At 53.1% G+C, this 21854-nt stretch overlaps 1 protein-coding gene across 1 annotated transcript in view; it reads right to left on the bottom strand.

Annotated features, from left to right (window-relative positions):
• HYDIN (HYDIN axonemal central pair apparatus protein) overlaps window positions 1–21854 on the bottom strand; it is a 372923-nt gene that overhangs the window by 102017 nt on the left and 249052 nt on the right. The window contains exons 28-38 of the mRNA XM_034788808.1: window positions 20299–20476; window positions 18741–18871; window positions 16569–16702; window positions 15173–15309; window positions 13084–13211; window positions 12734–12925; window positions 11615–11764; window positions 9793–10032; window positions 8914–9082; window positions 6412–6615; window positions 4651–4821 (exon numbers count right to left, since the gene is read on the bottom strand). Coding sequence (XP_034644699.1) covers window positions 4651–4821; window positions 6412–6615; window positions 8914–9082; window positions 9793–10032; window positions 11615–11764; window positions 12734–12925; window positions 13084–13211; window positions 15173–15309; window positions 16569–16702; window positions 18741–18871; window positions 20299–20476 — 1834 coding nt within the window. The remainder of the gene's footprint in view (window positions 1–4650; window positions 4822–6411; window positions 6616–8913; window positions 9083–9792; window positions 10033–11614; window positions 11765–12733; window positions 12926–13083; window positions 13212–15172; window positions 15310–16568; window positions 16703–18740; window positions 18872–20298; window positions 20477–21854) is intronic.

Below are 21854 nucleotides of genomic sequence, written 5' to 3'. Positions count from 1 at the left end.
GTTAGCCATGTAAACAGACAGTTCCTGCTGTCACTATAGCTATTGATTCAGAGATCAAAAGGGAATATTAACATTTAAATGAACTGTAAACATGGATATCACTGTGTTCGTCTCTCTTTGAAATGTACAGCAAACCACCTGAGAATGATGGAAAACAAGCAATTGCCTTATGTTAATCTGTATAGATAATTACCCTCGATGCTTAGGAAATGGGTCCACTTCAAAGTCCATATGAGTGCCTATTGTTCACCTAAGGACTCTGAGCTGTCACATGAAGGCCTGAAACTGTATAAAGATGCCTTGGGTTCCAACCCTTTTTATCTCAGATCTGCGTGATGCTTCATACAGTTAAGCTTAAACCCAAGATTGAGATCTCCAGTCCTAATCTGGAATCACCCTGAATATGAACATTGGACTATAACCTATGGACTATTTCTGAAAGAACTCTTTGCAATGACAAAGATCACCATTTATACTATGAATCTGAATCTCAAGAACTGTACTCATGTCTGTATGTATATTGATCCTTTAACCAATACTCTCTCTTTTATTTTTTAATAAATTTTAGTTTAATTAATAAGAATTGGCTGTAAGCGTGTATTTAAATAAGATCTGGAATATTCATTAACCTGGGAGGTAATGTGTCTGTTCCTTTGGGACTGGTAGAACTTTTTTATATGATGAATAAGATTTTTAGTAATCCTCATCATATTTGACTTGGTTGTCTGGGTGGAGGCCTGAGGCTGGGTTACTTTAAGGGAACCGTGTTATTGGCTTCTGGGTAACCAGAGAGGTATTACAGAGGCTGTTTTGTGCTGGCTTGGTGAATCTAAGTATTGGAAGATCCACCAGCTTTGGGGATTGTCTGTCCCATTCTTTTCAGTTCATCCTAATTGAGTGACTTCAGTTGGCTCCCCCGGGACTCTGGGTCATGCAAGTCAAGGGCGGCATACCAATCCCCCGGATCTAGAGACGGGATGATGGACACCAGGGAGACCATGCAGAACTTCAGCTTTTCTAGGTATCAGTTGAGTCCACACAGATCTAGGATCTGTCTGAGACCCCTTGGCTTTGGGGATCAGAAAGTAGTGGGAATAGAACCCCTTTCCCCTGAGCTGTAGTGGAACTTCTTCCACAGCTGCCATCCGGAGAAGCGATTGCACTTCTTGCTCTAGCAGAAGCTCATGAGAAGTGCTCCTAAAGAGGGATGGGGAAGCTGGATGGGAAGAAGGGGTAGAAATAAACTGGAGGGTATACCCCGACTCCACGGTACTCAATACCCAGCGGTCGGAAATAACCCGTTCCCAGCCCTTGAGAAAGTGGGCAAGGCGGTTGGAGAAGATAGGGGATGGATCCTGGAGCTGTGGGTTTGATATGCCGTCCTCGAGCACCTCATCAAAACAAGTGTCTCGAGTTGCCTGAGTGGCGTAGGACTGATTGAGAAGGCCTTGTGGAGGAGGAGGTTGGAGGTGGCCTGTGTGCGAACCCCCTGTTCCTTCTCCTCCTCTAATCATGACGTGGCTGCTGGGGGAAGTAGCAGCCATATTGCTGGGGCCTATATGGTCTCCTAGACTACACAGGGTTGTGCAACCCGAAGGACTTTAGTATCACCCTGGAGTATTGAAAGCTGTGTTGCCTCGCATCAGTTTGTTCTGAAAAGAGCGAAGGGCTTTCAAAGGGCAAGTCCTGCAAAGTCTGCTGAACCTCCTGCGGGAGCCAGGATGTCTGTAAGCATGAGCTCCTGAGCCGCAGAATCAGCCGCATCCAGGCTGCTTGCAGGGAGGCGCCGACAACCGACTTGCCCTCATCCCCAAGAGCTCCTGCTGATTGTCCTGGGAGAGTCTGTCGTTAAATCTGCTCATAGTCCCCCACATATTAAAATCATAGTGACCCACCAGAGCCTGCTGGTTTGTTATGTGAAGCTGAAGGCCTCCCGTTGAATATGCTTTCCTCCCAAGTAGGTCCAACTTTTGGGGGTCTTTTGCCCTTAATGTATGTCCCGTCAGGCCCTGAGGGTCCCTCTCGCTGCCACCAGGAGTGATCCAGGGGGAGGGGGAGAAAATAAAAATTCAGAGCCCTGGGCAGGCACAGAGTATTTCTGCTCAGTTCTCTTGGCAATGGGTGGGGTCTGCCAGAGGACCTTGATGGACTTCATAATTGCCTCATGCAGTGGAAGGGTGACTCTTGCAGGCGTTGTTGCTGCCAGGAAGTCCAAGAAATGTTGGGATGGTTACTCGATGGCCTTTGCCTGTAAGCCCACATTGGACACCACCTGCTTCAGTAAGTCCTGGTGGGCCCTTAAATCGTCCTGAGAAGGAGACAACCCCTTTGACACCACTTCTTCCTCTGGTGAAGAAGAGGAAAGGGCACGAAAAGCTGTCCCCACCTCCAGCTCTTCCTCTGCCTGGGGAACCTGTGCCTGCTGATCGGCACTGACTTCGGTACCGGACTGTGCACCGGGACCAGTATTGGGTTGTGTGCTGAGTCCAGTGACCGGCTTGGTACCGGGGCCAGCCCTCTGCACGTGTACCAGCTGATGCTTCCAGGGTCCCTCGGTGCAGCACCAGCGGCACCCTACTCTCTTATATGACTGAGTAGGAGCACCACGAGCTAGAGCTTTGACTCAGGGGAAAGCCCCAGGGTTCCAGAAAGGCCATTGCATGGGAATCGATCCCCATGGATCCAGGGGCCTGGCGCTCTGTGACAACATTGCACCTGGTGCTCCCAGTCACTGATGGGCACGGGGAGTGGTGTTTGTAGCGCCGACAGTCCTGTCGGGGCACGGAATAGGGTCCCGAGTCCGACCTTGAAGAGGACCAGAAGCGACGAGGAGCAGGGAGACCATGGTGGTGCCTATTCTCCTGGTGCTGGGGAACAGTGCCGCAGTGATGTCGCAGGTGAAGCAATTAGGATAGGCTTGCCCCTGGAAAGTGGTCTCAGCACCGGTCTGGAACTAGTGTAGACCTGCATGCCACCGGGTGGTGCCGGAGGCGCTGCATCTTGGCTGCCAGGTGATCCTGGTATTGGCAGAGTCAACAAGTGTCTCTCCACCAGCATGGAAGGGACTGCAAGTTGGTCAGCATGGTGCTGCGGGGTGGTGTTGCTCCCTTTGCGGGGTTTGCGGTACCGCTGTGGCTGTTGGGGGCTGTGGTTGTTGCCGTGCTGGAGAGGGAGAGCAGGCCACCCCAGGGCTTGCTATCTTGGTCTCCTTTCTTGCTTCCCTCCGGAGCCAGTGAATGGCTCTTTTCCTGGTGTCTATGATGCCTCTTCTATATCATCCGGAGGTGCACTATGCACCAGAGCAGATGTGCTCCGTGCCGAGTCGGATCTCAGCTCTGAGGTCAGTCTTAGCACCGCGTCCATTTGAGTCTCGCTGCCTGGTCCTTTTGCATGCGGGGTTTAAACTCCTGACAGATTTGGCAGCAATCTGTCCTATGGCCCTCCCCCAAGTACGCGAGGCAGCTCAAGTGTGGGTCACTGGTGGACATAGGTTTCCCACAGGCGGAGCACACCTTGAACCACAGCGACTGAGGCATGCCCTGATACCAGGGCCGGGGAGAGGGCGGGACCTCCTTTCCAAACGTGGAGAGGTGTCCTACTATAACACACTAAAACTTACAAAAATTAATCTAACTCATAACAACTATTTACAGCTAGATGAAGAGAAAACCACTATCATGTTTTGCCAAGGGAGGGGGGAGTTTCAACAGCCATCACGGGCAAGAAGAAGGAACTGAGGAGCATGGGCTCAGCAGGCCCCTTATACCGGCCCCTGGGGGCACCAGAGCCAACCCGACAGATACCACTGGGGAAAATATTCCCGACAGCTGTGCTCGGGCGCGCACCCACCCAAATCGGAATGGACACGTGCACGCACTTGAAGAAGAACTAGTGTAACTTACACACAAGGCTATGGAATATGGGAGGGTCTGGGAAAATGATGTCCCTTACAGCATTAGACAAAGCACCAGGGGAGGCTTTATCTCTAGCCTTCCACTAGCTGCTTTTCTTGTACACGCCTAGCTTCTTCCCCATGTCAGTGACCCCTGTTTTGCACACCCATGGAATGCCAAATCCGTGCGTCACCATTTACACCTCTCTTCAGACCAGCTGCACTGAGATGTCTTTCCCCACTAGATGGGGTGTAGTTTGTTCTCACCAAGCTGATCCTGGTACAAATTGGGGCAAAGGGTGTTTGTTTGTTTGTTATTTGAAAGGAAAATTCAAAGTGCACTCAGGCATAATCCTCCCCAGCTCCCTTCCCCAAAGATGGGGCCCTCCACTTCCAGGGTTTGGAGCTGCCATGTCTGCTCCACTGCGGCCTAGTGTCTGCCAAACAAATTCTCCTCCCACCTATACCGGTGTAATCACAACTAACTCCATTGATGTGAAAGGTGTTATGCTAATGTCAGATAGGGGTAACTGAGAGGAGACTCAGGCCCAACTTCCCATCTCAGAGTGGGACTTTTATTTTCTCCATCTCAGGCCCAGCTACCACTGGGTTGGATCTTAGTCTCCTACCCAGCTCCAGGCCACGTGGTGAAGACAATCAGAAAGAATTTATCATTGTTGTAGCAACTGAGATCATTTTTCCTGCCTTTCCCTTCATCTCCCACCATCCTCCTGGCCAGAAGAGAACAGTCTCTGCACCTGTAAGGGGAGCGCCATGGATTATGATGACAATGCCTCTGCGGTTTTTGGCTGCACGGCCTTCTGGAGAGATATCGATGCCAAGGTGGCGTGCGATGGCTCTGGAAATTGGGTTGTTGTCTAGTTCTCCAACAGCCTCTTTGCAGCTGCCATCAATGCTTCGCTGATATTCTACCACAGAGAAACAAGGGGTCAGATGACTCTTCCAGATGCCAGTGTCTCAGAGAATCCTTCCCCATTCCCTAACAGTGCACTCAGTGCTTTGGGAAAGTCCTCAGGAAAAGGACACTCGCCAAGTGGGGACAACAAGGCCGCAATCCTGCCTTCAGCTAAGGGTGCTCAGACATTCCTGGGCACGCCTGTTGTCCTGTCAGAACATCGTCTCACTGCTGCAAGTGTCCCGGCTGCTGGAAGGTAAGTGAACAGGGTGACAGAGCGGGGAACGAACAGCCAGTCTGTCGGCCATAAACACTCAAATGGTTCTGCCTGCTCTGTCACACCCCAATACACCCCACTATCCAACAGCACCACAGGAAATGACATCACACTGAGTACCTGGCAGCACCTGTGGATTTGATCCCAGGGGATATGTAGTATAATTACCAGGCACATAGCAACAGACATTTAATGCGGTCATAACTCTGGGACCAGAACGTGTGGACCAAGCAAATAATTTGCTATGGGAGTCAGACTGCTGAGGCCCTGCAGGAATCCTCTGCAGTTTAATGATCTCCAGCAGAGACCTGTTTTCCTCTTCTGCTCAGTCAAATGGTTAAGAAAACACAACACAGAGAGATTTGACTGTGAAGGTTATTTTCATGGCCCTTCTATGAATCGACTGCAGTGTTTGCAAACAATCATTTGCTTCTTTACAGCTCCCAGCTTCTTCCCTTACTAGCCCACTGAGTGCCATACACCTTGGCTCGTGACACCGTAAGCAGCTGCCCCACACACGACAGTGACAGAGCTGCCCTTGCTGGAATGCTCTGTACTGCCATGCAGGAGACCCACACTCAAATCCAGGTGGTGGTCTCAGTCTCCAAGTGTCCAGAGCTGAGAATGATGGCGAAGCTGGGCACTGGCAGGGGAAAAGCACCTCCCATGCTTCAGTAGTGACCTTTCTGGTCACCAGAGAAGTGGTGATATGAGGGAGAGAGGCAGGAGTTTCAGACAGCCCTCCAGAGTCAGTGGCAACGTACACTGTAAGGAGAAGGGGAGTTAACATGGAAGCAAATGGAAGGATCATGAGGGGTCCAGCTGAGAGTCTGGGGACCCTGTTCGGGGAAAGGAAAGGATCCCAGACTATGTTACGTGGGTGCAAAACCACAGATCTGAGAGGGTGAAGATTTTGCACAACCAGAGAAAAAAATCCCGCTCTGCCTCCACAGCCAGGGAGGAGCCTGGGTGCAGTAGGATGGGTGTGGTTCTGTGGAGTGAGGGGAAGGCAGGATTTTGGGAGCTCACTCAGGAGATCCTCCTGTTTTTGTGGACAGTGGAGCTTGGAGTGGTAGGGCGGAGTGGGCCAGGCTGAGGCCAGTGAAACCACTGCCCCCCGGATCCACTGGCCATCACCCCCGTGACCCTCCAGCCCGGCAACATAGGCATGATGTAGAGGAGAGGATTTGAAGCCTGATGACTTTCAGAACGTGACAGTTTAGGAGGCCAAGTCTGCAGTGAAATGATTGAGGGAATACACGAATCCTCTCAGGGCCATTCCCACCGTGATGAATGGTGAACTGCTGGAGAGCTGGGAGTGGTTACCTAGCCCCTGTCCTTTTTCAGCACCTTCCTCCTCCTCCTCCTCCTCTTCCTCCTGCTCTAATTTAGATTTCACCTTGTGAGAACGGCTTTCCTCAAACACGGAGATGGAGGGAAAGATGGTGATAGTGGTGGAGGCAGTGCGCGTGGTCCCAGAAGGGTTTTGCTTCATTCTGCGCTCGGAGAGAGATGTGTTCTCTTCGTCATCTACTCAGGGGGAAGGAGAGGAAAGAAGAGGAGGGAAGGGAGGAGAGATTGAGTGCAGGAAGACAAGGCGGTACTTGGCTATTCACCATTTGACATTTGTACAAGCTAGGTTCAGGCAATGCCTAAGCCGCATGCAGTCCACTGCCCCTGGGGGAATTTCACCTCATGGCTTTTCCTCAAACAGCTCTCTTTGACTAGGGACTCTGTGGTCAATCACATAATATGATTTCTGCCTCAGTATCGGGTGACTGAAACTTTCACAGCTGGAGAGCAGCTAGTACAAAATGATGAAAGCACATAACAGCCCTTGCAGCAGGAATTTTTGGTCAAATGTTCACTGGGCATGTCTACAGCTACTGCAGTAATTACTGGGGTGGTTCATGGCCACACTGCCCTTCTTCTGTCGGTGGTGCATGTCCTTGAGGGGCAGTGTGGGGGGCTGAGAGCCTGGGCTCCCCCCGGAAGCTGGGCTGCTCCCGGGGCTCTCAGATCCCTGCTCGGGAGCCCAGGTGCTCTCACTTCCTGCTGCTGTGCTCCCTGCAGGGGGTGTGGAGTAGAGAGCGGGGTGGGGGCAGCCCTTGGGCTCCTGGCAGGGAATGGGGAGCCTCGGGGAAGGCAGGACCCCAGGGGGCAGCCCGGCTTGGAGCGTGGTGGGTGCAGCCTGGCAGGGAGCCTGGGGAAAACTGGACTCTAGCTGGAACTCCTCCCCGCTAGCTTTCCTGTTTATTTCATGGCTGTAGCATGGAGCTGTAAAAGTGACGAGAATGACAGCCAACAGCCGGTGTAAGTAACCCGCAGTGTCCACAGGGACACTGCATTGGCCTAACTACTCCGACATAAGCCCCACGCCTCTCGTGGAGGTGGAGTTCGGATGTCGGCGAGGCAGGGCAGGAGCAAGGCTGGAGTGTGTACGCTGACATGGTTAGGTCGACATAAAGCAGCTTATGTCGACCTAACGCTGTTACGTAGACCAAGCCATAGGTCCGTGGACATCTCCATTCAGACCCATCAGTTGTCCATGTATTCACAAGTAATAAATAATACAATCCCAGGAAGAACAGTGAATTAGATCAGGGCTTTCATTTGCAAACATTCACACCAAGCTTTCAAAACTACAGAGCTCTATTTTTTGTATACGTTCGAGTTTGATTTATTGCCTAGGAAGCTTCACTGTCCAACCATGTAGAGCAAATCAGCAAGTAAAATAGCAGCCAGGTGCAGAGTGAGCATGCTCAGAAATCTGACCTCAGACGTGCATCTCAGCCTTTTCTATGTTTATAACTAATTCCTGTTTAACAGACCAGAGGAATTTGGTGCACACAGAGCAATCAGCCACCAGCCGAACTGAAAAGCAGTGCTCTTCACGGTGTGAACGTAGTGGGGAAATACATGCGCTAGATTGCTAAAGCCTGCTGGCCTGTATCTCTCATGCACTTGCAGTGTGGTAGAGACTCATTACCTATAACTGCACATGGTTCAGGTAAGTCTCTGTTGAGAGATGTGTTGTGTCCTATCATGTGAGAGGCAGGGCTCTTCCTCCACAGCCAGGGAGGGGCATTGATGGGTGCAGTTGGATGGGTGTGGTTCTGCAGGGTGAGGGGAAGGCAGGATTTGGGGAGCTCACTCAGCAGATCCTTCTGTTTCTGTGCACAGTGGAGCTTGGAGTGACAGGGCAGAGGGGGCCAGTGAAATCATTGCCCCACTGATCCACTGGCCATCTCCCCCGTGACCCTCCGCAACATAGGCATGACGTGGAGGAGTCTCTTGTACAGGCGGTCGGACTAGATGCTCACAATGGCCCCTCCTGGCCTTTGAATGGACGAATCTATTATTTAAGGTAACAATGGGTGGGAAGAGCCAGATCTGGGTGAGCATGGAAAGAATCCATGAAATCCCATCACTGGGGCTCTGGCTCCAGCACTACACAGGAGTCTAAAGGGCTGGATTCTGCTCTCAGTCCATGACACTGCAGTACAAAGGGGGAGTGACAGCCGTGGTGATGTACGGCTCCTCTCATAGCCTGTAAATCAGGAGTGTCTCGTCAGAGTCCACGGAGACCCACCAGTGTAAGTCAGAGCAGAACTGGGGCCAGTGTGGGAACGGCTGGCTGCTGCAGACAAGGCCTCCTATAGAAGGCCAGCTAGTACATAGTTTCTATGTGGATACCTGGGTTTCCTCCACCAGCGTTTGCACTCACATTTAGCCTTGCGGAAAATCCTAGACACAGCTAAGGTCAATGCTGGACAGTTCTGTTCCTTGAAAGTCTAGAACAAGCTGCCCTTTGTTCAGAGTCCTCACCGTTCTCTTGGCCTATTGCCTCCATCATTTTGGCCTTAGCTTGCTCATCTGGAATCCTCTTCTGGTCTTTGTAATACTCCAGCACCTCCGGAGGCAGCTTCTCTCCTGGGATGCGAGGGGGCAGCAGCAGGTTGTTATGGGAATCGTAGCCCTTCAGCATCCGCAAAATCTGTGGCCAAAAAGAAGAGAAGCCACAGGCATAGGACAGGCTTCCAGGAATCCATTCCCTCCTCCCACAGGGTGCCTCAGAGAGAGCCCAGGGGCCTCTCATATCCTCTCTTCCTTCTCCTCTCTCCCACAAAGGCCACGCGTTGTAGAGACCTCCCCTCTAACTGATCTGGGCTGGCCACATACCCCTCTGCAGCCCATCAGCACAGCTGCCTGCATCTGCCGGATGGGGCTACAGAGTAACATGAGGTGCTGGCCTGCTAGGGCTGGACCACAGCTTTCTGCCCCCAGGGGTAAATCAAAGTCAACCTGAGACCCGCTGTGACACCATTCACTTGAAGCCTGCCCCGGCCCTATGATTCAGTGTGAAAGGTCTCCCACCTGCTCCAAATTGCTCTGCCAGGAGGCGCTGGTGCCACAGGGCAGTGGAGGAGGGAAGGGGGCATGTCTCTGGAATAGTACACAGAGGGAGGGGTTTGTGGGACTAGGGAGTGACTCCAACAGGGATAATCCGTGGGAGTTGGGACGCAAGCAATGAAATGCAGCTACACCTCGAAGCCAGCATCCCAACTGCTGGCCCTTTGGGCTCTCTGCCTGGTTCGCCTCTAGTGCTTGGTCCTGCTTAATAAAAAGAGTTGGAACTTCAGGAACTCTGAAGCATTCCGAGGTTTTCAGTGACAAGGGGAGTGCCCGGACTCCCTCTCCTCTCACCCTCTCCTCAGTCAGATACTGCTGGTCAAACTCCAAGGAGTAGAACTCAATGGGGAACTTGCATGGGTTCTTCACTACCACCTCTGCCTCATCCCCCACACCATACGGCAGCAGAGGCCCCAGCTCCAGCACTGAGGGCGTGAACTCCAGCCGTGGCTCCAGACCGTATCCAGAGACGAGCAACAGCAGCCGCTCACTGCTCTGGGAGATGTGCACCGTTAGATGGTTGCTGTAGAACCTCTGGGAAGAGAGAGAGAAACCCATGGGATTCCTTCATGCCCCTTGCTCCACAAGACCCAAGTGCACCACTGGCCTATGCGAAATCAAGGCCCCAGGGGCCAATGAAGCTGCACCCATTTACTTACATCACTGGTGAATTTGGCCCATATCTCAGTGTATTTGCATTCAGGCCCCGGGTAGTTCCAGGACCCAGCACTATATCTGGGTACTTGGATAACAAAGCCAAGATAATGTTTTGGGTGATTTCATCCTTGTCCTTGGTGAATGCACAACACAAAACCAGTGGGGAAACGAGGCGTATCCTTAACAGAAAGGCTCAAATGACACACAGTGTGGAGAGTGACTCACCTCTTCCTGAAGCACCACTTGCTGGATCACGCCACCTGAGCATAATGCCAGGCAGCCCTGCCGCAGAGCAGGGCGAGACCTACGGGAGGGTGGATCAGCCTGCATCTGCCCACCTTCCTCTGAAGCATCTGGCACTGACCACTGTCAGAGACAGGCTACCAGGCTCGATGGCCCTTGGGGTTTCCCCCCTTCAGGGGACAGTTCTCTTCGAGGCAGCCCTGATGGGGAGTCTAGGAGAAAGGTGGGAAGGCTGCTCCCAGGGTGATGGGGCAGCTCTCCCAGTTATAAAAGCCACAGGAAGGGGATCATCAGGGCCGTCCCTAGCAGGGTGCGGGGCCCGGGACAAATCAGCCTCTTTGAGCCCCCCTTAACATTTTTATACAGGTGAAATCTGGTGTGTGGAGGGGACACCAATGCTGGGGGGCGAGGGATGATGGAGAGTCACAGGGTTGCACCTGGGCTTGGGGCAAGGGGGCCCCCTGTGCTGGGGGGGCCCGGAAGAGGGAGGGGGCTGGGGCGGAAGGGCACTGGATGGGGTCAGCCTGGCACTGGCGTGTTCTGGCGACACTGGGAGCGGGTGGGGCAGGGCGGAGCGGGGCGACACTGGGAGCGGGCGGGGCAGGGCGACACTGGGAGCGGGCGGGGCAGGGCGGAGCGGGGCGACACTGGGAGCGGGCGGGGCAGGGCGGAGCGGGGCGAGCTGGGAGCAGGCGGGGCAGGGCGGAGCGGGGCGACACTGGGAGCGGGCGGGGCAGGGCAAGCTGGGGTCACTGCTGCTGCTGCCGGAGACTGAGCCCGAGCATCACGATGCCGAGCAAGAAAGAAATACAACGCGCACTTCCTGCCAGTGAGTGCAGGCCCGACCCCTGCTGCTGGCGCCAGGCCCACCGCTAACCCCTAGCCCCATCCCTGGACCAGCCTGGCCCCCCAGGCACCCCTAACTCCACCCCACCGGGCTGGCCTAGGGCACCCCACACGACACATGCACACTGAAGCAGGGGGGCCCACAAAGCACAGGGCCCAGAGCGGTCGCCCCGATTCACCGTACCCAATGGGGGTCATAGAGAAGTGGTAAGATAGCAGGACTTTGCACTCGGGTAGTCCTGTTCACCTGTAGATCTCAAAGCTCTTTACTGAAGGGAGCACAAAGGGGGAAACAGAGGCACCAGCCCTGAGTTCGCACCACCACACCACTCCGCCTCCCCCTTCTTTGGTAATTACTAGACAATCTCACCTCTTCCACTGGCGCAAACTTGACCTGCACATTGAGTCGCTCCCCTGGAGCCAGCATTCCAGATGAGGGGACCATCTCAAAGATGTGGGGCTTTGATTTGAATTCCTGACGCAGCCTCCGCCGCAGGCTGGCTGGCAAGTGTTTATCCACCTGATCGCCCAAACCCAAACGATTAGCTCAGACCCTGAAACACTGCTACAGCCCCAGCCTCCCTAGAACACGGACCAGCCAAGTAGCCAGTCAGAAACAGCTGTTTCAGTTAGCCAATGAGAAACACAGAAGCATGTTACAGTTCAGGCTGGGGATGAAGAATGACAAGGAGATGGCCAGGGAATTAGTAGAGAGACAAGGCGCCAATAGATGACTAGTTCCAGACAATCAGAGCCAGCTCCAATTACCCAGGTTCTAAAACCATTTTACTCTTGATGATAGTTACAAGAAATAAACAGTATGGGTGGGAACTTCAAAACAGACGAGGGGATGCTGAGAACGGGTCTTCTCCCACCTCCTCCCCCATCTCCAGCTGAGCAATTCCTCCTCTTCTCTCCTCTCTCCAAGTCCCTTAGTGCAGGGACCAGCCGTGGCAGAGGAGGGCTGCATGAGACTTTCTTCCGAGCTCACCAATGCTGGCCCTTGCTTCGCTACCAGAGGTGCTGCAGAGTATCAGTCCCTCTTCCCACAATCCCCTGGGCAGCCTTGTGCTCCCTGCGTCTCCTGGCCTGAGGAGTGACGCCTGGGGCTCAGGAATCAAGCACGTTCCTTGTTTGCAGAACAGAGCATGAAAGGGCGCTAGGCTGTCCCATCATGTTCTTAAAAAGGGAATTCCCACTGGGCTCACAGCTTTGACATTAGCAGCTCAAATGTATCAGCTCAGCAAATGTCATCAGCTGTTCGCCTGTTGGGTCTTACAATGCACCCAAGGCCTCGTCAGCCGACTCTCTTGCTGGAGCAGGCTGGTACTCTGCTGTAGGTCCTGGGTCTGCAATCCTTACGCACTGAGTCACTACTGAGGGAAGTGCTACTCTGTGCAGAAAGGGTTGTGGATTGAGGCCTGAGGGCACAACGGGGAGCGGCAGTACAGGAAGGAGGCAGGGACGTCACTGGCGGTCTTTGCTTTACCTTTTTGATGCGCTCATTGCTGGTGATGAACCATTCGCAAGCGACCTGCAGCTGATTGTGGAGCTGGATGGTCTCCACCTGGCACTGCCCACACTGGACGGAGGAGAAGTCCAGCTGGTTGCTGGAGATGCAGAGCGAAGGCATGGTCACCTTGGCACGAAGGCAGATGTGAAATGTCGGGCCAGCCACAACCTGAGAACACAACACAGCCCCCGGTGAGAAGTCTGGAGGAGAACTAACTGCAGACTTCACTTGCGACAGCCTGGGGAAGCTGGGCTAAGAGAGTGACTCAAACCTTTACCAGCAGGGGATGCAGAGTGAAGGCTACGGGGCTGGAGAATACCTCATACCTTGATGGGCAGGAGCACTTCCACATCTCCCAAGGGCAAGTTGGCACTGCGGGGATCAAACCGTACTTCAAACGTTTCGGTCTCACAGTAGGGCAGGTTCTTCACGCGGTCCAGTTCTACGCTGAAACCTTGAACAGATAACAAAACCACTTAGAACCTAAGGTCTGTAGAAAGCATGATGCATGTGAGTCGTAGTGTAACTACGCCTCGCAGCTGTCACAATACAGCCCTCCAGAACTTACTGGTGACAGAGTGACGGACAGCAGATCCCTCTGCTCCAAAAGCATAGGTACCAGAGGGAAAGGAGAATCTCCACTGGCTGAAAGCACTAGGGCCTATGACACAGCCGGGGTGGCTCCAGGCACCAGCGCACCAAGTGCGTGCCTGGGGGTGGCAAGCCGCGGGGGGCGGTGTGTCAGTTGCCATGAGGGCGGCAGTCAGGCAGCCTTCGGCGGCATGCCTGCGGGAGGTCTGCTGGTCCCACGGTTTCGGCGGCAATTCTGCAGTGGGTACGCCTAAGGCGCGGGACCGGCGGACCTTCCGCAGGCATGCCGCCGAAAGCCGCCTGACTGCCGTGCTTGGGGCGGCAAAATACATAGAGCCGCCCCTGGACACAGCACAGCAGTTCTGATTCTACTTAGTAGAAACACACACACACACACACACACACTCATTATAACACAGCAAAGCTGAGCCAGTGTGAACACTTGTACACATCCTGGCTAGTCTCCTGAGTTTCTCATGGTTGGGGATTTATATGAGTGATCCCTGTTAACGCAAAGAGCAACTTTACATACAAAGCACTGCACATCAGAGTGTGAAAATGCAAGTCACTATTCAGCCAGTAAAGCACCAGAAACCCCAACCCACAATAACAGAGCACAGGAGAGACCCTGCTCTGCATGTATGTGGGCAGGCCCCCTCACTCTGCTCTTCGGCATTCCAAGTGTTTGGAACAAGTTACTGAGCTGCTGAAATCCCTCTTATTCTGACTCTCTTCTGCAGAGATTCCAAATCAGCAGCTCCCTGCCAGACACCCCAGAGGTGACTTTAAGGACCTTTCTCCCAGCACAGTCACTGCTTTCTAACAGAACTTGGCTAAGAACTGGTTGACCCTGTAATTTTAAAGCAAAACGTTAAAAACAAACACCCAGACGTTTTCATTAGTGTTATAAAAGGGGATGATTATTTACTGTTGGTAGCACTGGAGCAGTGAGGGCCCCTAGTGACAGATCAGAACCTCATTGTGCTAGGCACTGTACATACACAGAACAAAGTAATCAGAGCCTGGCATGTGAGTCTAAAACGCAGGTTTAACAACAAGATAAGCTGTGCTCAAGTCTGCCATGAACGAGGTGTGTCTGTGTGCTTCCACGCTGCAAACCTGCATTCCAGCTAGCAGACGGAGGGAGACCAGGCCACAGGCCAAGCTGCAGTAAGGGGAGGAAAGAAGGAGCTGACTGCAGCATCATCTAATTCCCTAATGACTGATCCCTGGAGAAACACTGACACTGATCATAAAGGATGACTCTGGGCCCAATCCTGCTCCCATTAAAGTCAACAGTTAAGCTTCCATTGATCACTTAGGGAGCAGGAACAGACTTGATAGAGTCTGGTCTAGCTTCTCTCCTGCACTCAGAGCCACTCAGCCCTGGGAGTGGGCTTAGGGGCTGCTCTTATTTATGCCAGTTGGCTATGATCCCTATGGGACCATCGGCCAGCTGAGAATCGAAGGAGCACAGACACGCTCCAACTTTTCCCCACCAACAGGGTGTGTGGGTGGGGCATTGGCTAGGAGCTGGTATGCTGAGAGCTGCCCTGCCCCAGGGGAAATCTGGCTCTCTGTCCCTCCAGCTGAAGTAAAAGTTGGCAGAAAGGCAGCTGGTCGAGTGGCGGGTGGGGTGAGCGTTACTGGACAGAGAAGAGCATAAGAAACAGCAAGCCCCAATGGGAAGAGGTGGGATTTCCCATAATACATCTGCACATTCAACAGATTTTGAACTATTGCATCAGACTGAGATGGTTCATTCCATCTTTGATTCCTGCTGCCATTTAGTTAAAGCCCACCTAAGCATCTCATCCCCATTACCTGTATCATGCAGGGCCCGTCTGTCTGCATGGAAGGATACAGGGAACTGGCTGGTGTTGGTGATTTTGACAATGTGAGTTCGGATGTTACCAAGAATGATGTAGCCGAAGTCCAAGATGTATTCAGGCAGCTGAGCTCTGAAAGAGTTAACGAGAGCTCAGTTTCAGTCAGTCCTGTGCTTAGCTGTGCTGCATTTTCAGAGAGGAGCAAGTCCCCTGGTTATAGCACCATTCACTGCTTTGAAAATTCAGCCCTAAGTGCCTAACCCCAGGTCTAAATTCCCAATGATGTGTCATTAGCAGCTTGTCTACATGGGCAGCAGTGCAGGATTTCTAAAGTACACCAATGTGTTGCATGCTAACTGGCCCATGTGGAGCCTGCTGGCGTGAACTAAAAGGTCCCTAGTGCATATGAATGTAATGCTGGGTCAGCCAAAATTGCTTCAATACATTTCAGTGAAGTTTCTCTGCACTGTAACCATGTTTCACCCATGCCAACGCCCTTAGAATGCAGCACTCAGCCCCTAGATAGGAGGTGAGGCTCTTCCAAAGCAGGCCAGTTCCTCGTTGGTGCTAGGGCCGCAATTGAGGAAGGCATCACTATTCCGGAGAGCACTAAAGCATACCAGTAACCCTACGCACATGCTTAGGTGCAGGTGAAGTCAAAAGCACAAGCATGTTCCTGAATCAAGGCGTAGGTGACCAGAGGAGATGTCTTTGTCTCATTCAAGGAGGGGTAATGAGAAGATTTGTTGGTCTGTGCACCCCTGTGATCCCACCAGTAGCCAAGCTCCTTGGGCTAAGTCTTGTCCAGTTGATATCTGTGTAATTCCCAGTTCCTAAACTCAGCAGTGGAACATTTTCCTGCTGTTATGCCCAGTCTGGTCAGCTTGTCATGTGAAGCCTTCTGCTCCATGGCCCATCAGCAGCAATGGTTATTTACCCAGTCTGAACTGGTTTGATGGTCTCTGGCTGTTGCCAGTAATGACGCCTTAACCTGGCAAAAGGCGATTTGACTTTAATAAATTTGACTGACTCTGCTGGGCTGAGAGCTGGAGACAAAACCAGCCCAGCAATACCAGGAAGACATCTGTAGTCAACAATGGAATTGCTGAATCTTTTGCAAGGAATGCTACACATTCCAACCAGCGAGCTGCAGAGGGACCCCCAGGAGTCAGAATCGGAACCAGTCCTGAATTCCAAACGCTGGCACTATGAGGTGCTGAGCACCCGCAGGCCCCAGCAATGTCCGTGGGAACTGAGGACACTCAGCAGCTCGCAGGAGATGTGCAGCATCCCATAGGAACAGACCCTTGCTGAGGTGCAGAGCTATTGCCACGTGGTTCTGTGGATGCAGGCACCCTGCACAGGCCAATAGGCAACAGGCCATCACTAACTTGACAAGCTTTCGGCGAGCACGCTGGCTGAGGGTGGAGTCCTCCGTGGGATCAGAGCTAATAGCTTTCTGCTGCTCCAGGGCATGTTCTTGTATGAGCAGCCGCTCCACTTCCATCTGCAGCCAAGTGTCGAACTGGGGAAAGCAAAGAGAGTAGCTGGTCAGCAGAAGCCCTCTAGATCAGTGCTTCTCATAGGACCGGCAATTTTTTTTCCCAATGTGCCAGGGACCGGTGCCATATTATTATCCTATTCGACACTCTTATGAGGAAACTCGCCGCGGATCGGCAGCCGATGGCTTGCGGACCAGCACCGGTCCACGGACCACCACTTTGAGAAGCACTGCTCTAGAAAGCACAAGCTCTTCCTGGAAGGCAGGCCCCCATTCTCATTGTGTGCAATCTCTGTCTTCCCTTCCACAAGGCAAACAGCTGTCTCACTGCTGAGTCTGGATGTAGCTCCCCACCATTCTCCCTACAAGTGCGACAGCAGTGCAGAGCAGTAGTGTAGAAACTTCGTACATCTATGGAAGGGTTTTTCTGTCAATGTAGGTAATCCCCCTCCTCGAGCAGCAGCAGGCATGTTCACGGAAGAACTCTACCATCGACCTAGCCATGTCTACACCAGAGGTTACGGTGCTTGAGGGGGTGATTCTTTTCACACCCCCAAGTGATGTAGTGAGGCTGATCTAATGTGTAAATGTTGATCTGGCTGTAGTCTACCAGCAAGCCACCTTGCCTGGAGATAGCATAAGAGATCAGTCTGGTAAATGACCTGGTTTTCTGTCTGGCTAGTCAGAATTAAAAACTGAGTAGCCAGGCAAATACACAGGCCAATTACCAGACAAGACAGGAAACTTTCAATATTCCAAGCACCTGTCTGGCCCCGGTGGAGGACTGGAATGCACTAAATGGTCACTATTAAAGAGAAATGCAACAGGCCCCTACAAGGGAGGACCACTCCCATCACTGATACGGGCTGGACTGTAGTAAATCTGCTGGCAGAAGGGTGAACACCTGTCTGTCTAGCACAGCTAATTGTGGGAGTACAGATTTAAGGTGTGACAATGATATGATACAATGTAATGCAATTTTATGTAGGTTTTCCCACCCAGGGAACTATTTTAAATGCTCTTTGCCATCGCCATGAGTCTATACAGAATACGGACTGCAATGCAGAAAGATCCAGGAACGTAATGATAATCTAGAATTCAACTGAATATCATTACAGAGATCTGAGGGAATCGAGCTACTGACGAGTGGGTATTTGTTGGAGTGGAAAGTCCCACCCAGAGCTGTTTATAACTTCACGTTAACCGTTGGGGAGAGGATGAGAAAGAGAACAAACCACACGTGACAGATGTGAGTCATGTCACTTCATGCACGTCTGATGCTACCGTGATGAGCATGGTTATAAGAACATACATAAACAAGACTCTGGAACAGATTCAATTGGAGACTCAAATGGTTCAGTTCTCTACGATCAGGTGAACCTAGAAATATTGGGTCTGAGTAGGACACACAGCCCTCCCCACACCAGCAACCAGCTAAATCCCCATTACCAAACACTGACACCGCCCCACAGGTTTACCAGCGCTTTACACCGCAGAACGAAGGCATGCTCCCAGCCGGGAAGAGCCACTGCCTGAGCTAATTGAGTACAAGATACCCAAGCTAGCGGAGATCACCTGTCATACGGTACTTCCTTTCATAAGCTTCCAAATGCTACACACTGGTAGCATGCTGAGTGTTGTGCTGCACCAGGCACCTAGAGAACCAGGCACGATGTTTATGCCTTTGTCTCATCCCTCTCTTGGCTGTGCACTTCTTTGGGCTCAGCCCTGCAGTGTTTACTTTCAGCTAGTCCTACTGCAAGTCAATGGGACTACTCAGGTCAGTATGGGCTGCAGGGTCAGGCCGTGTATTATTGAGATTGTTACATTTTCTGAAGAGCATTATCTAATGCAACTACAGTGGTTACAAACTGTAGGCACGTTCACCGTGGCAGGTGACTGTGGGGGTGGATAACCTACCAGGGATACAGCTGCAGTGACACAAACTGGACACAGGGCCAGTCACCCCGTGGAGGTGGGGGCATTCAGAGTCAGTACTGGCTGCAGAGAGGTGTGGCCAGGGCAGCAGGAAGCACTTAAAGGAAACAGCAGCCTTTCTTACCATGGTGCCAGACTGGTCCATGGATGGCTCTGCAGCCATTGCATCTGGGTGGCCAAGTGCCTCATCTCTCTGAGTCTCTCCTTCTATTCTTTGTTTTGCCTCCTTGAGGATATTCTCATACCTTTCATTTCCTGTAGGAGAAACCAATGGGTGGTCAGGAAATAAGCACGGGTTATAGCCAGATTCTACCCCAGTTACACCCAGGAAACCTCGCTGAACCCTACCATGGCCCCCCACCTCTGAGACCCACTGAGGAAAATGCAGGGACGGGCCATACTTCCTTCCCTACAGGTTAGCTCTCTCCTCCTGCAGCTCTGCCATCAGTTCTGTTCTCTCCCAATTAGGTCCAGCGCTTATGATCTTTGCTCAACCTCTGACTTTCTTCTTAAAACTCCTCCCCTGTTTCTGTCCTCCTCCCTTCCCATCTAGGAACTTGCTGGTTCCTTCATAATCAAAATAGATACAACTGGCAAGAGCTCCTCCCCTGTCTTCTCCATCTTCCCCCCGTCTGACTCTTTTTGTCCCTGGCTCACCTGACATGGATTCTCCCCGTACTGATTCCCCCCAGATCTACCTTGCCGACTCCATGTGTTTGCACAAAAGTCACTGCCTCTCAATCTTGCTGTCCTGCCTCCAGCTCAAGCTAAGCCTGACCCAGAGTGAGCCCCTCATCTTTCCTCGCAGGCTCGCTCCCTTCCTCCATTGTCCTCCCTGTCACTGAAGCAAACAACCTCAATGTCTGATCTGAGTCCTCTCTTCCCCCCACAAACCCCATTCAGGTTATTCCAAAATCCTTTCGGCTTTTCCGCTCCAGCATCGATCAAACCCATCCTTCCCTCTGCAGCCCTGTGGTTATATCTCTTGTCCATCGCTTGGGGTCTTCTCCTGCCTTGACTAACCCCAGTCTCCTCCTCTCTGGCCCCCCACTTCCCTCCCCTTCAGCACATCCCAAATGCTGCTGTGAAAAAAACCTCTCCTCACACACCATGCAGAGCATGTGCCTTCCTCTCTGAATCCCTCCACCGGTCCCATTCATCTTCCTCCTCAATACAAGTGTCTCATTCCCACTGAGCTGTACCCCTCCCTGCCCCCATTCCCTCCTACCCCACAACTCCTTGCTCACCTGGACCCTTTCTGGGCCTCTGTTGTATCACCTGGCTCTCTCAATGGTACGGTCTCTGGGGCAGAGACCACATCCTCTCCTGCATTTGCTGCCATGTCAGTGCTCAATAAATACCACATGCCAATAGCAGCAGTTGACAGGTTGAAGATTTCGTTAACAATCCCCTGAGCCAATAGACTAGGTGGGGCCAAACAACCTGACTAGTGCTAGGATTGAGCTTGCTAAGTTTCTCCGATGGAGTTGCCTGCCATAGCAGGGAGTGGACTCCATGACCCAGGAGGTCCTTGCCAGTCCTATGGTTCTCAGAACCTACATGTTCTTTGGAAGTACGTGGGATGGTGCCCTATGAATGCGAGGCAAGGAAGTACTGGAGAGAGCCTTCAGCGAGTGTCTGGAACTGAGCAGAAGAGGGAGCGGTGGGCAGGGTGTCCCTACCTTTGATGTTTCTGGGCAGATCCAGGCAGATCCTGGGGAAGGTTCCCTCTCCTTTCAAGGTGATGCTCTCTGGCTCCAGGTGGGCCACCTGTATCTGGAAGGTCTGTTGGAAGATCTCAGGCACGCCAGGCAGGTAATAGACCTTCAGCACTTGTTCTTTTTTGGATTCAATGTAGCCCTGCAGCAGGAGGGAGACAGGCAGGACGTGGCACTGGGCAGAGAGTTCACTGAACACATGGGGATGCTGCCAAGAGCTGGGGTGGGGGCAAGAGGTGAGGAAGGGAGGGGCATCGAGTTGAGCAAACAGAATGAGGGAAGTTGCTCTCACTGGATTCAAGCGACGTGTTGTAGCTTCCATACACCCAAAAGCACTCATAAGCTCAAGCCTCTGTGTCAGAATACACCGTGAGGCCTACCCCGTCAGACCAGTACTAATGCAGGACTGGATGTGCCCTGGGTGCCTTCAGGGTGCACTGCTGGCTGATTCGGTCCCGGTCCCGGCCGAGCGGCTCCGGCTGGCCCGGCTCGGCCCACACGGCACCGGCACTCGTCCCGGCTGAGTGGCTCCAGCACGGCACGGCTCGGGCCCCACAGCACTGGCTCCGGTCCCGGTCGAGCAGCTCCGGCATGGCACGGCTTGGGCCCCACAGCGCCGGCCCCGGTCCCAGCCGAGCAGCTCCGGCCCGGCTCAGGAAGTCGGGCCCCGCAGTGCCGGACCTGGTCAAGCAGCTCCGGCCCGGCCCGGCTCAGGCCCCACGGCGCCGATCCCGGCCGAGCAGAGCCAGTCCTGGCCCCGGATGATTGGCCCTGGCCCTAGCCGAGTGGACCCAGACCCGGACCCGACCGAGCGGCTCCAGGCAGTGCAGTAAGGGTGCAGGGAGCAGGGAGGGGGTGTTGGAAGAGGGCAAGGGAGTTCGGGGGTTTGTGGAGAGGGATGGATAGGGGTCGGGGCGGTCAGAGGGCAGGGAACAGGGGGATTGAACGAGGGCAGTCAGGAAGGAGCAGGGGTTGGATGGGGCGGTGGGGGGCAGTCGGGGACAGAGAGAAGGGGTGGTTGGATGGTGCAGGGGTTCCGGGGGGCCATTAGGAATGCGAGGAGGGGTTGGATGGGGCGGCAGGGGGCAGTCAGGGGACAGGGAAGGGGGGTGGATGGGGCAGGGGTCCCGGGGGGGCCCTCAAGGAACATGGAGGGTTGGATGGCGCAGGAGTCGGGGGGGGCACGACCCCCTCGTGGGGTGAGGAGGGAACCTCTTAATATTTTGGCAGCTCATCACTGGACACATCGGCTCTGGGGTAGGACATTCAATGGACTTAGGGAGCACAAACGGGGCAACTCTAGAGAAATGTGCTGGGATATGCTGAGAGAGAGGCTGAAGTGCTTAGGAAAGTGTTAAGTGCCTGAAGGGATGCTGGTATCTCTCCAGTGGGCTGCATGGTGTGCTTTGTTATTATTTGTATTACAGTAGGGCCAACAGTAATACAAGCAATTGAGAGCACAGCCCCATGGAGCAGGTGCTATATACACAGAATGAGAGACAGTCCCTTCCCCAGAGAGC

This window comes from Trachemys scripta, chromosome 13, assembly GCF_013100865.1.
Source record: "Trachemys scripta elegans isolate TJP31775 chromosome 13, CAS_Tse_1.0, whole genome shotgun sequence".
NCBI classification, from domain to species: Eukaryota; Metazoa; Chordata; order Testudines; family Emydidae; genus Trachemys; species Trachemys scripta.
The sequence above is the reverse complement of the archived record's forward strand: the minus strand, read 5'-3'. Positions and strand labels throughout refer to the sequence as shown.